Source organism: Gobius niger (assembly GCF_951799975.1).
Source record: "Gobius niger genome assembly, chromosome: 18".
NCBI classification, from domain to species: Eukaryota; Metazoa; Chordata; class Actinopteri; order Gobiiformes; family Gobiidae; genus Gobius; species Gobius niger.
In genome coordinates this window covers 26,465,428-26,481,466 of record NC_136869.1, presented here as the reverse complement: position 1 = coordinate 26,481,466, position 16,039 = coordinate 26,465,428, and the positions used below count along the sequence as shown (strand labels likewise).

Sequence of the window (16,039 nt, the reverse complement as noted above, 5' to 3'; positions counted from 1 at the left end):
CTCACAGAACAGCTGTAATTATACTGAGAGTAGATTACACACAGGTGCCTCTATTTAATGGTTAGGGCAAGGTGTGAACATTCTGCAGTCATTAGGAATGTTATAAAGGCAATTTAATGGCACTCAGAAAAATGCTGTATGATACTTATGCAAGCCCCACTTTTCACTTCTCTACTTTTTGAATAATAACAGAATCATGTATCATTTTGCTTTCACTTCACACTTGTCTGTTACTTGTGTGTGAACGTTCAGTAAAAAAAATCTAAATAAAATCTTTATGTTTATGGTTGTAAACATGACAAAATGTGCAAAAGTTCAAGGTGTATTAGTACTTTCCAGAGGCACTGTATGTTGAAAAGAGAAAAATGTAAAGGTTTTCCTTCAAACACCTTCTCAAATATATCCGGCGCTCCCCTGAAAGCACAAACTCCTCACAAAATACAAAGAAGCACACAGGAGCGTTTATTCTTGGGTTGCATATAAAGACAGAAGCGTACTGTAAACAGACGGGCGGGCGCAGGGCTGAGGCATGCACTCACATTCAGTAGGTCTGTGCATTCACGGGCTGTCGGCACAGTCGCTGTATACGCCAACACGGAGCACCAAAGCAGCACATACCAGTCCAGAAGAGCACGGGAGTAAGACGGGACGAGATGGTGGGTTCAGGAAGCATTCATACCCTCTATGCGTTCAGAAAAGGTCAAATGAGGACTTTTTATTCTTGAAACAGCAAAATTCAGGTTCATATAAAGGCTGTGTCTTCTCTATCGTGAAAAAGGAATGGAATTGATCATAGGCATCAAGTTTGGGAAGGTTCAACAACTATGATTGAGAGCAATTGAACTGGCCTGGATTTGTTCTATAACCTGAATAAATCCTTTGTTTTGTTTTCAGATTTACCTAAGGAACAATATCATGATTCATTCTTTATGTTTTAAAGAGGTCGGAAAACTTAATGAACCCACGTTTCATCCTTTTGCATCCTTCAACAAAAAAAAGCTAAAAAAAAAAAGGTTTGAATCACTGGGATGCAAAACATGTGGCAACAAAAGAGTCAAGTCGAGGATGTTCATTTTCTAATCTTCTTCCTCTTTTTTAAGCTTCTACCTTATGTCATTTTGGCAGCTTTTACGCTGGAGGCCTTTCCTTAATACGAGGGAACACAACAGTAGGGCTGGCACCGTTACATGATACCAGTGTGGTATCGGAAAAAAGGTATCGGTCCAACCGGTATCGACATGAATCAAGACACGAAAAAAAAATCTTCTCTATTTAGATCCAAGTTTTGATGCTGTTGGTCCAGGGACAGAATTAAAGGAAGTGACTTGGGGTTTTTTTTCAGCTCAAATCAAGATTTTCAGAGCTTCCTCACATTATTGTTCTGTTGTCTGGTTCTAGATGACAAACATTTCAGCATAGGTATCGTTCAGGTATCGGTACCGTAAACCAAACTCATCTCAAACTCCAGGATATCCAGTGAAACGACGTCACCTCTTAGAACAAATGAAAACGTGACTGTACCAGACGCGTTTACACACCTATTGTTGAGTCAACTTTCTGAGCGGTAAACAGGCACACGACGAATAATGCCTTTAAAGCGAGGAGGGCAGTGCCATGGCAGTGAAGACAAGCGGGACAGGCGAAGCGTGGACTGAACTGTGCAAGCCGCTCAAGTGTTCTCTTCGTGGTGAGGAGGGAGCGGAGCTGAAGAACAGTAGGACAACCAGTTACACCGAGCATGCTCTGACGACACACACAAAAAACAGTCCCCTCTGGTTCAGTCCACACCAGGGTCCAGGCTGAAGGATGCAGCGGGCACGAGGGCCGCTGATGAGTCCTTTTGTCTCTGAAGCTGTTCGTATCAGAGCTCGAAGGCGGGGAAACAGGAAGCTTCGGGGTTTGCCATCTCGGACAAGTAGTGGATGGTCCCGGCCATTCCTGAAACCACACAGACCCTGCTTTAGCTTGAGCTGACATAATGTTCACATGCCAAACAGAAATGGTTCATTTTAATTCTTATTCTTGATTACGGCGTGTGGTAGTGTGATGTCAAGTCAGTTTATTGAATTTATAACTTGGTAAAGACGACTACATTCTGAATGCTTTTGCTGCTCAATGAATGTGTATTCTGTTCTGAAACCACAATGACCTTTGATCTGACCAATACCTTCAAACAGAGAGTATGGTCGGTCTGGGATTCGGCAGCCATGGGTGCCATAGTCCAAACACCACTCAGCAAACTGCACAGAACACTGTGTTAGGGCAAATCGGAGCTCACACTGACTGAACAGGGCACACAGGGCAGACAGACCTTGCAGGCCCGGTACAGGTACTTCTGGTCGCGGGTGGCTTTGTACATGGAGAGGAAGGCGTAGCCGTTGCCCGCGGTGCCGTGGCAGATGCCGTAGCCTTTCCGCAGCAGGCCACGCTGCCAGATGACTTCAGCACAGTCTGAAGCTTCTTTCAAGTACTTCTCCTCTTTAAACACCTGTGTGGCAGACACATTGGCTCAGTATGGTCATAGGGATCAAAGGGATTAACAGCAACACACATGCCTTGTGTGCCATGAGGAGCATGTGGATGACCCCCGGAGCCCCGTGGCACCAGTGCACCAGCCGGTCAGACTCATTGCTCAGAGAAGAGGGGAAGTTTCCCGAGCGGAACCTTTTATGGCGGATGTAGTCGATACTGGGTCGAACCAGTTCGGCCAACATGTCGGGGTGGACTTTGGCCCCGGGCTGTGACACACACACATACAGAACAGTTAAGACCCGCTGTGTCTGCAGTACAGTTAACAGAGAAAGCCTAACCTGCAGGAGCATGTAGTAGATCCCCGCCAGGCCATGGGCTGCACCGACATACTGCTTTTTGTGCCATTCGTACAGTAGGGGGCAGCGTTCAGACTTCTTCTGTTCGGCAGAGTAACTCTTTCCTGACTCCATGATTATTGTGACCACCTGTAATACACATTTCAGCTTGTCATGTAGGAACAATAATGCAGGAACATTTATCTGCAATGTCATCAGGTTCAGGTTCAGGTTCAGGTTCAGGTTGTCTTTATTAGTACCCGTAGGTAAATTAGATGACAGTGGCATGTAGGCATCTCATACAAACACACGTACATTCAACAACTACTGTAACCAATACAAGTAAAAAATGACATATAAATAAGTGAGTACTAAATGCAGAGTACGAGCTGCCCTTAATGACGGCGCGACATGTCATTATGAAGAACATCTGCTGCTGGGATAAAACTGTCCCTGTACCTCTTTGTTCTACATTTTGGAACCATCAGCCTCTGTCTGGATGGCAAACACTGGAAGAGGCCATTTAATGAGTGCATAGGACCCTGCATGATGCTGGTGCTTAGTCATGTCATTGCTACAAACCAGAGCTGATTCAGGAGCCTAATGTGCAGGGTCAAATGAATGACTAAACAGTGAGGTCACCTGTGAGATAGAGGCCTCATCCACAGCCTCAGGGCCAATCTCTCTGCACACATAGAGCAGAGCGAAGAGGTACCCAGAGCGGCCGTACAGGATCTCGTCGGGCATGTCTCCATCAGGGCTGAGGACTGAAGCCTGCAGCTGCAGCAGGCTGCACACAGCATACAAACACGTTTACTAATGTCTAATCACATGGAAGTAATAGACAAAGCTGCACAAGTCTGCAGAGTGTGACTCACCGGGTCAGGCAGTCTTTGCTCTCGGCGCTGTTGCCCAGTTTGTGGTGCACCACAGCGCCCACTGCCAGAGGCCCCGCGTCTCCACAAAGAAAGGTCACTTTACGCCCATTCAGAATCCTCATACTCCTCTTCACATAGTCCAGCGCCCTCTGCAGGTCAGAGGCCTCCCCGGACACTCTGTGCAGCTGCAGGTACAATAAGGCAATACCTGCAGAAGAAAAGACAAGGCATGAGACATTTCTCCAGAGAAGAAGAAGAAGACGGCAGGTGATTCACCTATCCATCCTGTGTAGGCTGAGAAGTCGTGAGGGTCAGCGGTCTTCAGACCCTCCTCCATCTGCTGAAGAAGGTCCTTTATCTTACTCTGCACCTTCCTCTGGAACGATGAGCTCACCTTAATAAGGACATGCAATCAAACATGTTCAAAACAGCATCTGTAAATGTGGAATCTAGTGACAGATCAATCCGATCATGCTACTAACCTGCAAAACAAGTACATGTCAAAGCATTTGTGAAGCTATAATAGTTTATGGACTTTGCAACATTATGGTTCGAACAGGACTGGTCAGTTGGGTTTGTTTATAGATTGTTACCAACACCAGCTGGTCTAAAAATCTAAAAATCCACAGAAAATATGTAAGTTGTCCCTGGGGAGTGTTTCCCATAATCTATTTACCAAATGACTCCAAACAAACTGTATCAAATGTGCTCCTTTGATCCTGGTAAAAAGCTCAAGCACTGCATAAAGAACAGCCCCTGTTGTTCTAGAAACACGATCATAAATCCCACCAAACGAGCTGTCAGGGCCTGTCAAAGTGACTGCTCTGGAGCTAAATGAGATCCAGCTAAAGTTAGCTTAGCTGCACTTTCTCCAACACATGCCCAGCTGACTGCGCTTCATTACCTTTCCATCTGCGTCAATGGGCTCCGGAGGCTCTGCGTCTGCCTCGGAGGGCGAGCTGGCTGTGCCTTGGTCCCAGTCGGGGAAAGGGTTTGGAAAAAGACGCTCCTCCATCTCTGAGTCTGAGGACAGCAGCTTCATGCGCTTGGACATGTTCTCTCCCATCCCCACGGCGGCTGCGAGGGGACAAAACACACCGGAGAATCCGTCAGAGCAAGGCGGCCTCCAATATGCTGTTCCCTGACGTTTACATTAGATACATGTATATGAAAAAGGCAGTGATGGAGGACAGTGAACAGTGTGGTCATGTGGACCACACTAAACATACAACAGGTGGACTGACATCAATGAAATACTGCTGACTTACCTAAAGGGCAAGGCGCAGATCGCTGGTTCTCCGGTGCGGGGCAGCTGGCAGGGCAGGGGTTGTGGGCTCAGCCCCGCAGTGCTCCGGTCGTGTGCCGATGTCCTCCCAGTCACTGTTCCCAGTCAGAAGTGGCATCTGCGCGTGCTGTGACCGCTCCTGGTGTCTCCATCCTTCTCATCACAACTGCTGCTGCTGCTGCTGCTGCTGCTCGGCAAATCCCAGTGTTTTCTCCAATCAGAGGCACCGCTGTACACGGCCCCCTGTCACTGTGCGGTCCTTGCGCGCGGACAGATGGCACCGACTGGTGCGCCTGTGCACTGGGATGCACACAGCCCCGAGCAATGCCCTTCTTTACAGTCAGAACAGACGAGGACGAGGTGGAGCTGGAGTCAGAGTTAACGACACAAAGAACATTTCTTAGAATAACATTTTTGGCCAGCTTGTGCGTTGCGTAATCTAGGTTTAATTCTAAGCGAATTATTTTTTTATTTTCTCTACATTTCTACCTCTTCATGATGACTAAGGCTGCCATAGAACATCTACTGGACCTTTATGCCTGTATATAAGTAATGTGTGTCTTTGTTATTATGTTTATTTCTAGGTTTACATATCTTTGATGTAATGAGTCTTTCCCACCAGGTGTGGCAGCACAGCGCCTGTGGAAGACCGAACTGCGCATGCGCACCTCGGCATATACAACAACAATGGCGGCGTCCGTGACGGTGCGCTGCTTCAATGTGAGAGACAGAAGATGTCCTGTGAGCTGTGCCCAGAGGCTCGCGGCGCTGTTCTCGACCAGGCCTGGAGCGGGAGTCACGCGGGCTGAGGGCGACACAGGTGTGGGGAGTGTGAGAGTGTCAGGGGGGGCTCATATAACACAACACTGGACATGTGAACATTAGCAGCTTATCGTGAAGGTGGTGCCAGTGCCTGGTATATTTTCTGGTTATGTTGTTTTGTATTGTTTTGTTTTGTTTTGTTTTATTTTTGCGCCTTTATTTATGCCTACTGTATATTTATAACAGCATTTATGATTAAAGCCACTGTACCTGATTTAGATTCTAGGAATGGAACGACTGTAGACATTGTATATTGTAGACATTTATGGGTAAAACTCTGTCCATTTAGATATAAAGTATTAATTTCATGAACTTGCAGCACAGTTTTCTGGCATTTCTGTCAAAGTGACCCTGCAAGTTGAGAAAAGTGCTCATAAACTGGTCCCTATGAAGAATTGGGATGGTACAAATATATGTTTATAAAATAAGGAATGAGTTTGGACCACAATTAACACATTTTAATTAGTGTCTTCCTCTGTCAGTGCTTGTAATAATAATCATAATCAGGTGTAGGACCTTCAGCTAACTAACAGACCAGTCCAAACCTTTGAACGGACAATCCGACACCTAATCGTAGGTGTTTAGTTGAACTTAAATGCATACAATTGTTTTTAATGATGCATATGTGTTAAAGTCTTAACCCCCACCTGCACCAAGCACATTTTCTCCAGTTAGGCCTTACTCAAATCTAAATGCTTCTTGAAAAAAGTGTCAAAGTAGCAACAAAAATTAGACATAAATAAGATGAAAACGCAAAAGAAAAACGACCCGAGGAAAATTAGAGGAGTTTTGTAGGTCTTAGCTTTCAAATGAGGCACATGAGTTACACTGGCCTATCGGCTGTTACCTTATGGATTTGGGTTAAGCTGAACTGGAGAAAATGTGCTTGGTTGTGACACACCCATTTGTAGTAATAACAATTGTCTGACCAACCCTATTAAGTAAGTTAAAGATTAACATTACGTGTGGCCAATCTATGTTTGGACAACAACAAAAAAACACTTCTTCCGCTTTCAGAGAAGAAGAATGTGCCAAAGTCTTTACAAGATCTCCGAGCAGAGCGACAGGCACAGGCTGAGAGGTCAGTCCTGGTCAGCTGTCACCCCAAAACCAATGAGAACAAGTTCCTCAAGTATTTATCCAGACACGGAAACATCAACAAATGCTTTTTCTACGAAAGCTTTGTAAGTAGTGCTTATAATGACATCATTTGTGTGGAGTTGTGTGGTTCGACATTACAAATGAAAGGGACTACATATCTATGACGTGTTTTACGACCACTCTTCTCCCAGGGCACCTACGCAGTGGTGGAGTTCTCCAACCAGGACGGGGTGCGGTCTTTACTTGAAAGCGCAGCTATCCCCAGAATCAGTCACGAGTCCGTGGTGCCTTTGAGGTCCCGACTGCTGTCCCTGCGAAACGCCGACACCGTAGACACAGACAAACAGAGCGCCCCCCAGTGCCAACCGCAGAAAACCGTGTCCATGAACGAGCTCATCCAGCAGCTGTCCTCGTGCACCAGTGTAATTGACAATAATAGTTGGCAGCATGGCGTGATCAAAAATGTGGCCCAGATGGTCAGACATGTCCACTCACTGTGTTTTTGTTGACCCAGGTAGAGCAGCAGATCGTGTCCTTAACAGAAGCCCAATCACTGACAGATGAGAACACTCGCCTGCGCTTCCTGGTCTGCTCTCTGCTCAATGACATCGCAGCAGCCTACTTCCCCGAATGCTCCATCAAACCGTTTGGCTCCTCCGTTAACGGATTTGGGAAACTGGGCAGTGACCTGGACATGATTCTGGACCTGGATGGCACCGGTGAAGGCAACGCAAACATGGTAATCGCTTAAGATCGTGTTTTCTTCCAACTGTTCACTGGAAGTAGAGGAGATATTTTTGGTATTGGAAACAACAAAGCAAGCCTGCGTTTGTCCGCAGCTCAGGTCCGGCATGTATATAGAGTACCAGGTGAAGAGGGCTAGCTCGGAGCGGGCGGTCACTCAGAGCGTCCTGTCTGTCATCGCCGAGTGTTTGGACCAGTTTGGGCCCGGCTGTGTCGGGGTGCAGAAGATCCTCAATGCTCGCTGTCCCCTGGTCCGCTTTGCACACCAACCCTCGGGCTTCCAGTGCGACCTCACCGCCAGCAACAGGTAGTAGTTTGTCCCAATATAGTCCACTTACCCATTTACATAATCGACAATAATCTTATACTGATATACTGATTACTGACTAAATAATTTCTTACTATAGTGTTTTAGTCAGTGGTTGTGAGATTAGTTCTTATCTTTATCCAAAACATTCCCAAACATAAGCCTCCTAAACTGAGCCACAAACGACTCTTTACTCATTACAAGCAGCACTGCTTACCCTCATCTCTGTGGAATCAGAATCCGGAGGTGAGGGAGTTTCTGTGATCAGTGCATAGCAGCGAGGGAATGGAGTGATTAGCGCTGCGGCTAACGCATTGCTAAAAGAGGAAAAAGCAGCAGTCCTTTGCGGTGGTTGTGTTGTAAACGCTGATATTTTCAACCACGATCTACCACGCAGCTTAACTAGGCTGAGAAGTAAACAAAAGCACGTGGCGGAGCGGCGAAATACAAAACCATCTCATATATCTCACATAACAACAGAGAGGAACAGACAAGTGAGCAGATAACGTGACAGATAGTCATCATACAGGGGATATGGAGGGAAAGAGAGGCAGAGGAAGACTTAAAACAAGACTGGACAATGTGATGGAAAGACTGGAATGACTCTGAAGAACTGTCTTGTAGTAAAGAGACATGTACGGCTGGGCATCGTTAAACAGTATCGAAAAAAAGTTGAGGTACTGCCGGTATCAAAAAAATAAAAGATCAGATCCAAGTTTTGATGCTGTTGGTGCAGGGACAGCATTAAAGGAAGTTACTTTTTCGTTTTAGCTCAAAGAAATAATACAAATTTCAAATAAATGGTCTTTTATGGAATAAATTAACATTATTGTTCTGTTTTCTGGTTCTAGATGACGAGTATAGGTATTGAAAAATTGTTCAGGTATCGGTATCATAAACCAAGTATCGGTAAAGCACCGGTATCAAAATTTACGGTACCCAGTCCTAGAGACATGACGAGATGGAGCCTAGTCAGTCAGGTCACCAGTGGTCGAAGACAACCTGATGGACGTCCTCTTCAGAGTATAAAAAGTAGCAATGGTCTGATTAATGAATATTTAAAAATAAATAAACACATGCTTTCCATTCCAGTGCAATTTACCATTTAATAGTTTTGCATTTCATCCATTCAAAGTCTACTTCAGACCAAGTCCTGTTACTACCACAGGAACGGCTACAGACCTTTGTTTTTTCCAGTTCCAAGTCGATATTAAACTCTGCAATTCATGCAATCACAGTTGGCCCTCTTCTAGAAAACAGTATCATTTTGGTGTGAGTAACTTTTCAAAATGGTTGTTGAGTGCTCTCCTGGTGGGTGACACTCACCTCTCAGGCCCAGCTGTCCTCCCAGATGGTGCATCATCGAGCCTGTCACCCAGGAGTGACGAGGCCGTCCACTTGCCCTCTGTGTTACTCTGCAGCAGGTGTGAGCAGCCCTGAATTTTCATTACAGACTGACTACCCTCAGTTAATGTGGACAGGGCGTACGGAATCGGCAGAGTTTAGTCTCTGAGGTTTATTTACGACTTCTTCTTCTTTTAGTTTTGGTTTATTTGAGCATATGAATTTCTTTTTCTTCACTTTATGCAGGTCACTTTAAACAGTTACAGATGCTGAAAAGGATTAGGCTGAACAAAGAAAGTTCATGTGCACGGCCACTTTCCCCACTATCTGTATACTAAACATTTACATTTCACTATGGTTCAACACAATGGCATCTATTAAGGAAAATGACATGTATTCTGCATACATTAGTAATACTAATCACAGTATTAACCACAGCTCACGTTGTTATGGTTGACATTAGATTAACATTATAGATCTTACATTATTCATTCCTGAGGATTCTAATTACAAAGCGCAACAGACTGTATTGTGTAAAATGACTGTCATACCCAGGCACAAACACACAAGTGCTGTCTAGGATCAAGCTACGTAATAAATCTATAACCTGTCGCCTGCAGGACCCCAGTCTGTGTCCACTGTAATAAGAGAATATACACAGCTATATGCATGTATCTGTTTATGAATCACCCTTTATCCTATTGCAATTACATTATTAACCATACAATTAGCAGTATCACCTTACGATTAGCATCATTGACAAGGAAGAGCTTCTACATTTCACAGCAGCTTATTAACACAGACTGATGCAACTTACAAACCACTGTTTGAACTCTTATAATGGACACAAACAATGGGCTTCTTTCTGTAAGTTTTCATACAAAAGCAAGAAACAAAAGTGACTGTTCTCGGTCTAACTACGAAATGCCTGCACTAATAATTCAAGCTTGATTAACTTAAAGGGGCTAGATGCAAGTTAGCCATTTTATGCTCACTACTGCCACCTCAGGTCTTACGCGTAACTGCAGCTTCTATATTAAGCTCCTGCATGACGGCACTTTGAACCCGAATTAACACCTTTTTGAGTGACATTGTCAGGATTTTAGAGGCAGTTGTATTGAACAGGTCTGAGCTCATTCTACACATTAGGACCCGGCTGGAACATGTAGGGGATGAAAATACTCCGTATAGTCCCTTTAAGGTTTATGGTGAAGTCAACATTGTAAATTGTACTATCAGTGCTGTCATATCAGTATTCTATCCAAACATCATATTTGGAGACATAAATGAGTAATAACATACTCTACCATTACAGTATAAAAATGCAGTGTTTGCTGTGTTCCTCAGGGTGGCCATGCGCAGCACTGAGCTGCTGTACCTGTACGGAGAGCTGGATGCGCGGGTGCGGCTCCTGGTCTTCACTGTCCGCTGCTGGGCCCGCGCTCACGGAGTCACCAGCTCTATCCCCGGGGCCTGGATCACCAACTTCTCCCTGACCATCATGGTTCTCTTCTTCCTGCAGAGGAGGAACCCACCCATCCTGCCCACACTCGACCAGCTCAAAGAGCTGGCAGGTAGGCTGTGCATGCCAAGCCATTTTTAGAACCACACATCATCTGGAAAAAAATGTTTAGGAGGATCTACAGAACAAACAAAAAGTGCTTTGCTTTGTTCATGCCAATTTGAATAATTGTTCAAAAATCTAGCTACAATTTGAAACCCTGACACAATATGATTTTATGTATATTTCCACTCCGCTGTTTACAAAAAGTCTTTATAATTCAAATATCACGAGCCCCTGTTACCTGCTGTGCCTCCAGAACCCTCGGAGAAGTGCGTGTTTGATGGGAACGACTGCACCTTCACCAGTGACTTCCACAAGATCAGTTTGGAGACGAACACGGAGACATTAGGTGGGCTTCAGTACCTGCACCTCTGTAGTACTGTGTGCAGACCTACACTGCGTTCCAAATTACTGTGCAAATTATATTTCTGTGTCAAAAAGGTAGAAAGTTTTTCAATGAAACTCATGGATGGTATAGTGTGTCAGGGCTCTTTGAATCACTGACATCAATCTCAGAGACCTGGGATGATTAGTTGTCAGGTTAAGCCCAGTTAAGGGAGAACTAGTGAAAAAGGACGGTATTAAGCAGACCACCATTTTTAAGCAATAAGGGAAAGAAAAAGGATCTCTCTGTTGATGAAAAGCGAGAAATAGTTGAATGTCTTGGTCTAGGTATGAAAACCCTCGATAATTTATGAAAGATGAAGTGTAATCATCGTACTGTTAAGAGATTTGTGGCTGATTCAGAGCACCCATGGGTTTGTGCAGATAAAGGCACAATGAGGACGGTTTCTGCCAGACAAACACATCAGATTAAGAGAACAGCTGCTACAAAGCAGCAAACATGTATTTGACGCTGCTGATGCCTCTGGAGTCTCCCGAACATCAAGGTGTAGGACCCTCCAGAGGCTGCAGTTGTGCATAAACCTTCTATCCGGCCTCCCCTAAACTGTTCATTGAAGCTGATGAACAGAAACGGCTGCAGTGGCTCAGAAATACATGAGGACTCATTTTCAAACAGTCTTGTTCACTCAGTGCCGTGTAATCCTGGATGGTCAGAAGGATGGAGTAGTGGATAGTTGGTGAATGGCCACCATGTCTCAACAAGGCTGTGACGTCAGTAAGGAGGGGGCGGAGTCATGTTTTGGGCCAGAATCATGGGGAGAGAGCTGGTCGGCACCTTTAGGCTCCCGAACAAAATCATCTTCATGCAGGACAACGCACCATGTCCTGCTGTAAAGAATACCTCTGCATCACTGGCTGCTATGGGCATAAAAGGAGAGAAACTCATGATGTGGACCCCCTCCTCCCCTGACCTCAACCCTATTGAGAACCTTTGGAGCCTCAACAAGAAAAAACATCTATGAGGGTGGGAGGCAGTTTTCATCCAAACAGCAGCTCTGGGAGGCTATTCTGACATCCTGCAAATAAATCCAAGCAGAAACTCTCCAAAAACTCACAAGTTTAATGGATTTAAGAATTTTGAAGCTGCTATCAAAGAAGGGCGCCTATGTTCAAATATAACTTGACCTGCTTTTGATTGAAATAGCTTTTGACCTCCTCATGCTGCAAATTCAACACATGACCATTTTCAGTTAATTACAAGCTTTATAATGTATTGAAACTATGAGTTGCATAATAATTTGGAACAGTAGATTTTTTTTTACTATATTTATTCATGAAAAAAAAACTGTTATCGCTGGGAGGTTTTTTCAATCACACTCAAATGATTCTCTAACAGTTAAAGACTGGAAAATGATGCTGACTCTCAGTTGAGTTGATGATTTAGAAAATCTTAGAAAAAATGTCATTTGCATAATAATCTGAAACGTGGTGTATAAAGTACTCTGTGTTGTTTCAGATAAACTGCTGGGCGAGTTCTTTGAGTTCTACAGCAGCTTCATCTTCAACAGAATGTCGATTAACTTCAGAAAGGTACGGAAACATGGTGTAACTGTGAGGGGGAGCGTGTTAACCGGATTAGCAGGGCACAAGATGTAGCTACAATGTTGAATTTCTCCCTGTAGATGGCACTGCACATCCACTTACAGACACAGTGCTGTTAGTTTGAGCTGTAATTCATCTCGTAAATGTCATGATCACTTATTTCTTTCATAATAATAATGTTCTATATTTAGTTTCTTGATCTAGTAATACAGATTTGGCATGAAAGTATTATTAGTAGTAGGACGCAACTTCATTTGTGTGCACATCTTGGACAATTGCATTTCTAAAGAGCTTTGCAGCCAAACAATAAATAAGGTTTATTCATTAGTGGTTAAAGCTGCTGCACATGTGAAAGTAAACGGTTCGGTTTTTTAGCATTGTGAGGTCGAGTCTCATCTCCGACAATTTGCTGAATGTCTCTTCCCAAATAGTCGTTAAGCAAATTAAAAATCACTATATTTACATTTCAACTTTTCCAAGACTAACCTTGTTAGAAAAAAAAAATGTTAAGCCTGTCATCTGTACTAGGTTGTTTTGGATAGGGAGGCAACTAACAATTATTTTGGCAATCGATTCATCTACATATTATTTTACGATTAATTGCTTGGCTGTGGAAGGTGTATGAGAATTGATTTTTTTTTTCCAAAATTTTAAAAGCTTAAAGGGATGGAAGTTGTCATTTTTTACTCGCCACCTCAGGTCGTACACCTCAGGTCGTCTATGTTAAGCTTGTGGAGACTTTTTGAGTGACAGTGCTTGAATTTGTAGGTCTGGGCTAACTCTACACATTAAGACATTGCTGGAGCATGTTGGGTGTGAAAAATACATCATTTAACATTTTTAAAATTCCGTCTAGTCCCTTTAAGGCTAAATTGGCGCCGCTTGAGGACATGCGGATGGAGTAAACTGAAAGTGAATGTTTGTGGGAGGTCACACCCCAAAGTAGTTTTTCACCAAAAGTACAAAATGATCATCTCATTCTTGCTCGGTTTAAAGAAAACGATTAAAGCTGGGGTCCTGTTTTAACTGTCACATTTTTATATTTGGCCCAAACTCCTTTCTAGCTCTCACAATCCCTCCTGCTCATCCAAATTGTTTGAGCAAGTTAATTATATGTACGGTTCACACCCATTTACAGCTTTGAGTGATGGCAAAGAGAAGGAGGGGGGACCACTATTGCACTCATTTAGATTCTGCTTCTATGTTCCATCTCTCAAAAAAAAGGAGGTGAAGACAATGCAACAAGGTCTGTTTTTTGTTTACAACATACTCTGTGATGGCAAAAATAAGTTTACTCACAAAAAAGACTTACTTCAGGTACCCCAACTTTCACCTATCACCCCAGGAGGCTTTGTCAGCCACTACAAACCTTTTAGCTGCATACTGTATATATATACATTAAGTAGAGACAAATTTACCTCGTAATTGATATCCCTCAACTTTATTATAAAAAGCTACTCTCAGCTAGCCTGGCTAACACCAGACTAAAATCACAAGTGATATTTAGTCTGGGGACACCAATTCATTTTCTCGTAGGAGAGGTGTGGTTTACAATCGTCCATACTCGTTTATTGGGCGATACGAAAAAGAAGCCACAGCCAATCGTATCATCGTATGAGATGACGTATGACGCACCCACTGTAAACTTTTGAGCTAAATTATTTAGAACAAGGTCTAAAGCTTGATCGCAAAATACCATTGTGTCTGCTGCTGTCATGTTGGATCCGTAAATAAACTTTTTTTTTTTTATCCGTAAATAAACTACAAGCTTCCGTATATCGAATAGCGTCATCATCTTGCCATCCCTTCTCGTTCTGTGATTGGTTCCCAAATCCACCGGAAAATTTCGGCCATGGTCCCCAGGCTGTTGTGCAGTTCGAAATAATTCGAGCGCACACAGCAGCCTGGTGTTAGCCAGGTTAACTCTCAGCTTGATCAAGAGCTTCTATTGCTCAAAACCATAAATGATTGAAACAAAATCCACATATCCCTCTCTCTGACAGGGCAAAGAGGAGCACAAGCCGGAGCTCCATCCTCTGTACATCCAGAACCCCTTCGAGACCTCCCTGAACATCAGCAAGAACGTCAACAGCTCGCAGCTGGAGCGCTTCGTCTCCCTGTGCCAGGAGAGCGCCTGGTTACTACAGAGCGAGGGTAACCTCACCACCCTGCTCCTACCCTCACACATCACCGCAGTCCGGGGCAGAAAGAAGAGGAAGAGGGAGCCGGCCAGCGAGCGGATCAAAGGCTTACTGGAATCTCTAAGGACCAAAAATAATGTGCAGAACAAGTGAACTGGAGGACACGCTAGGTATTTTCTAAAGCAATGGCATGCATCAGGCACCGTGCCGCTGGGGCTCAGGTGGCAGCACTACACTGTAATAGGCCATTACCGTTGTGGGGATGATGCCAAGGGTGAGTATTTACACCAGTGAAGCTGCAGTTTTGGGAAGTTAAAAAGAATTCCAAGTTATTGCCCTTATGTACAGTATGGTACAGCACCGGTGACTGTACCGTGACTCCCACTTCTCTTTATATTTCACTGTCATACTAATTGAAGGTTTCAGGGGTAATGTGACCTGTCACATGCATTTTCAAGTTGCCCTCACAACTCAAAGAAAGTGTACTCTACAGTAAAGGAAAAAAAAGTAAGCCCATGCCACATCACCATCACCCCCCCCCCCTTTAAAGATATACATTGCAGAACATTAATCACTACGGTATATGAGTTCATTTGGTTCTTCAAAAATCACTGTAATAAAAGGTCTCTGATTAAATGTTTTCATTTTTTAGTCACATGTTTATACTGTGTTAGGCGATATAAGCTACTATATAAACCTTTTACTGACTGGATTTGGCCCATGACGATCATGAGCATTCATTCAAAGCACCTAACAATGTTTAAAATGCCTCCTAATATATTCATGAGTCAAATACAAATAGTAAACATGTAACTATACAGTTGGCTTAATATCATTTCATTTTGTTAAGAATTTAAAGAGAAAAAACACCTTAATATCCAATACCAACTGATACATGTGAATGAAAGGAAGGTCTTATCAAAACGCCTTCTCCTTTCAACATGCCCTGGCAGCACTCGTCCTACATTTCAACAATGGATGCATTTAGTTTTTAGAACTTTCTCCGTGGTTTTAGTAAAATGTTTAAGTTTTGGGATACTCTGCACACCGGCTGTGGGAGAGGAGCTGAACGAGGGGCTGATCATGTGTGCGTCTGAAA

At 43.8% G+C, this 16,039-nt stretch overlaps 2 protein-coding genes across 3 annotated transcripts; one reads left to right on the top strand and one right to left on the bottom strand.

The window, feature by feature from the left end:
• Positions 1 to 1,456: 1,456 nt before the first annotated feature.
• Positions 1,457 to 5,295, bottom strand: lancl2 (LanC lantibiotic synthetase component C-like 2 (bacterial)). Of its 2 annotated transcripts, XM_079575721.1 has the most exons (10): positions 4,954 to 5,295; positions 4,590 to 4,762; positions 3,962 to 4,079; positions 3,686 to 3,893; positions 3,450 to 3,597; positions 2,811 to 2,957; positions 2,556 to 2,738; positions 2,312 to 2,488; positions 2,168 to 2,240; positions 1,458 to 1,938 (listed from the first exon to the last, which is right to left on the bottom strand). In XM_079575721.1, the coding sequence occupies exons 2-10, from the start codon at positions 4,749 to 4,751 to the stop codon at positions 1,862 to 1,864; spliced, it is 1,293 nt and encodes a 430-aa protein (XP_079431847.1). In that variant the 5' UTR covers positions 4,752 to 4,762; positions 4,954 to 5,295; the 3' UTR covers positions 1,458 to 1,861. The 2 variants fall into 2 exon arrangements, with proteins under 2 accessions (XP_079431848.1, XP_079431847.1); XM_079575722.1 differs by lacking the exon at positions 4,954 to 5,295 and having other exon boundaries at positions 1,457 to 1,938; positions 4,590 to 4,759.
• Positions 5,296 to 5,657: 362 nt separating this feature from the next.
• Positions 5,658 to 15,219, top strand: mtpap (mitochondrial poly(A) polymerase; the record flags this gene model as incomplete). Its single annotated transcript, XM_079576269.1, has 9 exons — positions 5,658 to 5,790; positions 6,810 to 6,976; positions 7,085 to 7,315; positions 7,408 to 7,632; positions 7,733 to 7,944; positions 10,636 to 10,862; positions 11,109 to 11,201; positions 12,714 to 12,787; positions 14,803 to 15,219. 9 exons carry the CDS (start codon positions 5,658 to 5,660, stop codon positions 15,091 to 15,093), a joined length of 1,653 nt encoding a protein of 550 aa, XP_079432395.1. The 3' UTR covers positions 15,094 to 15,219.
• Between the last annotated feature and the right edge of the window lie 820 nt (positions 15,220 to 16,039).